This window comes from Triticum aestivum, chromosome 5A, assembly GCF_018294505.1.
Source record: "Triticum aestivum cultivar Chinese Spring chromosome 5A, IWGSC CS RefSeq v2.1, whole genome shotgun sequence".
Lineage (NCBI taxonomy): Eukaryota > Viridiplantae > Streptophyta > Magnoliopsida > Poales > Poaceae > Triticum > Triticum aestivum.
The window spans coordinates 508,125,878-508,132,563 of record NC_057806.1 but is presented as its reverse complement, the minus strand read 5'-3'; the positions used below and the strand labels follow the sequence as shown (position 1 = coordinate 508,132,563).

Here is a 6,686-nt window from a genome sequence, read left to right as displayed (position 1 = left end):
ATACTGGACTCAAAAGATTGGTTTCTCAATAAATATTTTTATTGGAAAACCGGTCGTGACAGACGAGGAGTCTCGAAATGGTCGAGACATAAAGATTGATATATTGGAAGCCTATGTTTGGATATCGGAAGTGTTCCGGGTGAAATCGGGATTTTACCGGAGTACCCGGAAGGTTACCGGAACCCCCCGGGAGTTAAATGGGCCATGATGGGCCTTAGTGGAAAAGAGAAGAGGCAGCCCTACATGGGCTGCGTGCCTCCCCCTTCGCCTAGTCCTATTAGGACTAGGAGAGGTGGCCGGCCCCCTCCCTCTCTTTTCCCCCTCCACGAATCCTATTCCAACTAGGATTGGGGGGGGGGGAATCCTACTCCCAGAGGGAGTAGGACTCTCCTGGCGCAGCACACCTTGGCCGGCCAGCCTCCCCCCTCTAGTCCTTTATATACTGAGGCAGAGGCACCCTAGAACACACAAGTTGATCCACGTGATCTTTTCCTTAGCCGTGTGCGGTGCCCCCAACCACCATATTCCTCGATAATACTGTAGCGGAGTTTAGGCAAAGCCCTGCTGCTGTAGTGCATCAAGATCGTCACCACGCCGTCGTGCTGACGGAACTCTTCCCCGACACTTTGCTGGATCAGAGTCCGGGGATCGTCATCGAGCTGAACGTGTGCTCGAACTCGGAGGTGCCGTAATTTCGGTACTTGATCGGTTGGATCATGAAGACGTACGACTACTTCCTCTATGTTGCGTCAACGCTTCCGCAGTCGGTCTGCGTGGGTACGTAGACAACACTCTCCCCTCTTGTTGCTATGCATCACATGATCTTGCGTGTGCGTAGGAATTTTTTTGAAATTACTACGAAACCCAACAGTTTCTCTGATAAAATAGATACTTACGTACCTAGAAATGATTTTTGGAAAAATTAAAGAGCAAACTATGAGGCAGCTGCAGTTCAAATTTGACTCGCTTCCAACTGAATCGGCGGGAATTTGCCTTTTTCACGAGAGGTGGATCAAAACTTTTTACACCCAACCATTTGGTCAATTGTGCATTAAATATGGCCTAGTATTTTAGAAAAATGATTTGGTCCAATTTTGCAACAATTATTTGGAAGCTCCTTCACAAAAAAACCTCCTTTTGGGCACTCAAAAAATGGAAAATGGTTTTTTCGTCCAAAGAAAATGAAAACTTCCTTTGGCAACATTGTTTGCCATTCCAATATGCACCCTTGTGCACAATATGAGATCATTTGAACAAACTATGCCATGAATGTGGCCATAAGAGTGATCATTTGGCTTGAAAGCCATCGATCTCCACACGTGATAGTTCATTTCTGAGAACACTTTTTTATAATAATTACCGTATTACAAGTTTGTTATTTTTCCTAGGAACTTGGCCACATATGATGACACAACGCGAAGGTTTTGCATTTTTTTGATTTTTTTTGAATTTGTTATGCCTGTTTCAAAATGACACATTTCTTGGACCAATCAGAAGGCAGAACCTCCCTTCCCACGGATCACCCTCCTAAGCCGATCTGAGCCATCCACACCATACAGATCCAACGTCTCCTAACGCATGCTGGCCAACCAAACCCTAGCATCGTGCAGCACAATCCCCTCCCTCTCCCTCTCCCCGACCCATGCGGCGCTGCCTCCCTCTCCCCGACCCAGATCTCCCTCCCCGACCCATACCTCCCTCTCCACTGTCCCAACTCCTACCCCGCCGCCGGCCTCCCCCCAAGCGCCGCTGCTCTTGACCTGCAACGACCAACGACGACGGCCCCCCGTTGTTGCCCCCTCCTTCCCTATCCCGCCGCGGCGAGGAGATCCATTCCCGTCGCCGCCGTTGCCCCCGCCCCCTTCTCCCCGGTTCAGACCACATCCTCCCACCATAGCTCGCCGCCGGGCCTCCTCCTCCCCTCCTCGTAGATCCAGAGCACAAATCCAAATAGCACACCATTCGCCCGTTGGCTTCCCCCTCCCTTCCCCTCATGCGCGCGACCTCGTCGTTGTCATCGGCTCAGAGATCTCGCCTTCCCGCCCATGGACGCCGTTGACTCCATGGTGGACCCCCTCCGCGAGTTCGCCAAGGACAGCGTCCGCCTCGTCAAGCGCTGCCACAAGCCCGACCGCAAGGGTAAGGACCAAAGACTCGCGCCTGCTCGTCTAGATCAGGTTATTTTTCCTCTTTCGCCAGATCTGACGCTGATTGGGCGTGCAGAGTTCACCAAAGTGGCGGCACGGACGGTGATCGGGTTCATCGTCATGGGGTTCGTCGGCTTCTTCGTCAAGCTCATCTTCATCCCCATCAACAACATCATCGTTGGCTCCGGCTAGGTGCGAACGCGTCTCCTCCGATCCCGTCTCCCTCTTGTTTGCACGGTTTAGTTAGACTTGGGTCCTGTTGTCCCGCGCTGTGATCTGTTGGATCTGCGGTGTGCACGCACAGTCCTGCGATCCGACCTAGTAAGCTAGATTTTAGTAGATCCTTTTTTCCTCCAAATAGACCTGCCAATTTCTACCTTGTTAGGAGAATTCAGATGAGTCAAGGGTAATCAGCTGTGGGGAACTAGGGTCATGCTTAAGTCATTGCCGCTAGTTGCCTCCGCAGGATGAATTGGGGGCATAGGCTGGTTCCTCACCACACAATTTGGGAAAAGAGGATCTTTTGCAATGTTTCGCTGTTTCTGCACATACCACCAGTTCGCCCAAGTTGGTGTCGATCCAGTGCATCTAAATTGGCACCTACTGAGTAGACAGGTTACATACCAATGTTTGTCCATTGTTCGTGCTATGTGTCAATGTATTCTTCATTATTTAATGCACCTGTGTTCACGCATGGCCAGCTTTATGTATTCACAATATAAAGTTGATCTATACACGCATGGCAAGCTTTTGTAAAATAAGAAAATAGGTAGGAGTCAAATATTGTAGGACACATGTTATGCAGTGTTGATCTATACTTTAATGCACCTGTGTTCATGCATGGCCAGCTTTATCTAGCAGTGTCGCGTGTGACCTCAAAAAGGCTTTGAAAATCCTGATTGAAAATGAAGATGGTACTACTGATTCTCAGACCAGGAACATTATGTTTCCTGAGCTCTTCCAATCCATTTCTTAGAATCCATGCTGGTGGTGTCTTCTACAATATGTGCATTATTCTATTTACCATGTTAGCTATGGCCGACCAGTCTGTTCTATCTGTTTCATGTGGTCGTCCGATATGTGTGGTGCCAACTGCCTTTTCTTTGCTAGCTGATGTCAATAGTCTTTTGGTTCATACAGCTTAGTGCCTCATATATGAATGCTCTTTCTGGGTTTTTCAATTTCTCTTCCCCCTATCTTTTGCTGACTACACTGATTATATGCCTGTTCTACACCGATGCTCTTTTTTTATGCTGGTCCTATGTCATGGGTGTTAATATCTACTACCTATTTACTGATTGTTGTGCAAAATCTTTTGGTTATTGTAAATCATTCCCTGCTGTATAAAGTTTGGTTTTAGTCTGTTGCATTTTGTTGGTTCCTATCTTGTCAATGTATACTACAATATGCTTTCTTGGTGGCAATTTGTGCTTCACATTTTTTGGGTATGCTACTTCTCTAATGAGTGGGTGCATCTCTTCTTTTTTTATCATTCTATATTGTTTTCCTAACCTTTTTGGTATTCTGTTTCTCCTTGCAGATGGCAAGCACCATTTTGTTGGTTCCTGTCTTGCCAATGTCTACAGCAATGTGTGCGTCCTCTGTCTCATCTACGGCATTACCATAGGGCAACTCATAATGGGCCTATCAAGCATACTGACCTTGTGATGATAGATAAAGAGGTTGATTTCAGTTCCATTCTGATAAATATATTTTTAGCCCTATGAATTGAAAAATGAGTGCTTCTTGGTTGTTTTTGTTGTTGGTCCAGAAGATTCTTGGTGCTTTTAGTGCAGTACTACAGTATACTCCTTGGCACTTCTTGCTGTGTTAACTAAATGGTTTAGTCCTGCGCTTCATAGAAGCAGTTTTAACTACATGTAATGAACTAATTAAGTGCCTTCTTTTATTGTTGGCTAATCCTTTGGTTTTATCGCATGCTACATTCTACTCTCTCCATTCCTAAATATAAGTCTTTCTAGACATTTCAAATGGGCTACAACATACGGATGTATATGATGATATGCTACCACTCTAATAAGTCCAAGCACTATAAACCCTATGAACTTAATAATGATACTCTGCATGCTATGAGTAAAGTGCTCTATTTTCTTGCGTCACCTTGTATGAATGACTATATCGTCTTAACTATCTGGGGACAAAAATCATTATATTAGCTGAATTTGTGTTATCTTTCTAAAGAACTTGTCCATTTTTTTGAATGTTCTGTTCATAATATATTGGCTCTAGTGTTTTCATTCTTTTCTTCGGATTCATGTAACAGGGCGACGACTGATGGCATGATGATAGTTCTATTGCTGTCCTAGTGTAGCGAAGGTAGCCTAGTCGACTATGGTCGCGTAGTTATTCATGCATACAGTTTCATCTGACTGGAGCAGGAGCCCAGTTTGTGCTGATTGTCAATTCTCATTATGATTGTCCCTATATCTGTGTGACTGATTGTATTTTTATCTGTGTTGTAACTGTGTCATGACAGAAGGAGCCCAGTATATTTGTATGACTGTGATTGATTCTCGCTCTTGTTATTTGAAATATTACTTGTGTTTTGTGTCTGTTCTTATTTAAACATGGTTATTTATTTCTGTCAAATTGTCAAATTGTAATTTGAATAATATGATGCTACCAAAAGGGTCCCACTTTAATAGAACCTGACAACTGGGACCCATCTGACTAGTGGACCCTTATTTTGGGAAAAAAGAAAAACTAAATTCGTTTAGACAAAAAGGCCACAACCAAACAATAAAAAGGCTGCAATATTGGACTTGGCCCATGAACCCAACCAAAAATTGACAGACAAAAAAAAACACAAATAGGCTGAACTGTTGGGCTAGGCCCATGTAGAAAATCGAATTGGACCGGGCTGAATCTTGTGCCACATCAGATTGCCATACTGGATGCCTACGTGGCCTGGGGAGGTTGCTAGTGACCAAAACGCCACAGTAGACGTATTTTGGTCATAAACGTCTTGGACCATTCCAGAAGAAAGGTCGCTATAGTCAATTTTTGACGGCCAGCTTTTGACCTTATGTTTTTGGTCACAAAAAGGTCACAAATGGAAATTTGTGACCATTCAGTGACCAATAGTGGTGGTCACAAGTTGACATATTTCTTGTAGTGTACGCTCTAGAAATACCATGGGTACAGGGGGAGGGGCACCATCACGGCACGCCCGAAACACGGCTTAAACCGCACTAGGGGCTATCGATTTTTTAATTTTCTCTTACTTTCAGGACTCCACTCTTCGGAAGGCCTGTTCGGTAGTTCAATTGCCGCACAAACGATGCAAGAACCAGGGAAGCAGACAAGCCATGCCACATTACGGAACTCCCAGGTGGTCTCTATCACGAGCAGTATACCTGTTTCGCATACTATCCCGCAGCTTGCCCATGGAACGGACATGTTACATAGTCCAACCTTTTGCTTATCGCATTAATTGTATCGTTCTGCTTTGATCGCAGCCCTCCTTAATAAACAATGCATAGCTTCTGTCTATTTTTGCATTTCTTTAATATATGTTCCTTAACGACATGTTGCATCCGTACACGTTGGTACGACCAAAATACGCCAAGGGCTTTAGTACCCCTCAATATGGTGTGAGAAGTTCGAACACTTTAATAAGTGCGGCACCCTGAACTTATAGCATTATATGCATCGGCTACGAATCATATCTTTGGTAAAATGTTGGGTTTGCCCGGCTCCTATGTTTTGGTGCCTTACGTTCTGCTATATCGGCTAAGGTAGCACTAGGAGAACCACTGCGATTGTGCCCCAGTTGAGCTGGGTCGAGCACCTCAGTGGAGAAAGCTAAAACTGACTGTCATGATTAGGCAAGAGCTGGTCGCTGTTCAAGAGGTTTTTTCGAGTCCCTAAAGACTTATGCCGCCTAGAGCGAGGAGCCGGCTCTGTCCGGCCAAGGTGTGGATAGCGCCCCGAACTCGGTCTTCCGAATACCTGGGGCTTCGCCGAAATTTAAAATTATAGAATTCTATGGCTAAGTGAGAGTGTTCACGCATTATAGTCTGATTGCCTTGTTCGTTGGGCTGAGCGCCTCCCTCGAAGGACCCAAACATGGGAAAAAGAGCGCTCAGGTTTATCCCCGAACACCCCAGCACTAGTGGCACGGGGGCAGAAGCCGACGACTCGTCATCTCTCAGAATTGATAAACAACCGCAAAGAAGGTAATATTTTAAATTCAAACAGCATTGCTTAGCGCATATGAACAAGTTTTCAACGCACGGGACAAAACTAGCGAGTTTTACTCAAAAATTACATCTTTGGAACATTCATCCACCACAAGGCAGGCACCCTTCAGAACATCCTTATAATAATTTTCGGCCTTGTGATGCTCTTTCCCCGCCGGTGGCCCGTCCTTCACAAGCTTCTCAGCATCCAGCTTGCCCCAGTGCACCTTAGCACGGGCAAGGGCCCTGCGGGCACCTTCAATGCAGACGGAGCGCTTGATGACTTCGAGCCTTGGACAGGCCTCCACCAGCCGCCGCACCAGCCCGAAATAGCTCC

At 45.8% G+C, this 6,686-nt stretch overlaps 1 protein-coding gene across 1 annotated transcript; it reads left to right on the top strand.

Moving 5' to 3' along the window:
* The first annotated feature begins 2,045 nt into the window (after nt 1-2,045).
* Nucleotides 2,046-2,339, top strand: LOC123107412 (protein transport protein Sec61 subunit gamma-like). The gene is made up of 2 exons (XM_044529400.1): nt 2,046-2,139; nt 2,224-2,339. The coding sequence occupies exons 1-2, from the start codon at nt 2,046-2,048 to the stop codon at nt 2,337-2,339; spliced, it is 210 nt and encodes a 69-aa protein (XP_044385335.1).
* Nucleotides 2,340-6,686: the final 4,347 nt, after the last annotated feature.

What these genes read in the sequence shown, in the direction of transcription:
- LOC123107412 (XM_044529400.1), top strand. Translation starts at nt 2,046, where the DNA reads ATGGACGCCGTTGACTCCATGGTGGACCCCCTCCGCGAGTTCGCCAAG. An exon ending in CCACAAGCCCGACCGCAAGG is followed by an intron (nt 2,140 to 2,223) that starts GTAAGGACCAAA and finishes TTGGGCGTGCAG; the next exon opens with AGTTCACCAAAGTGGCGGCA.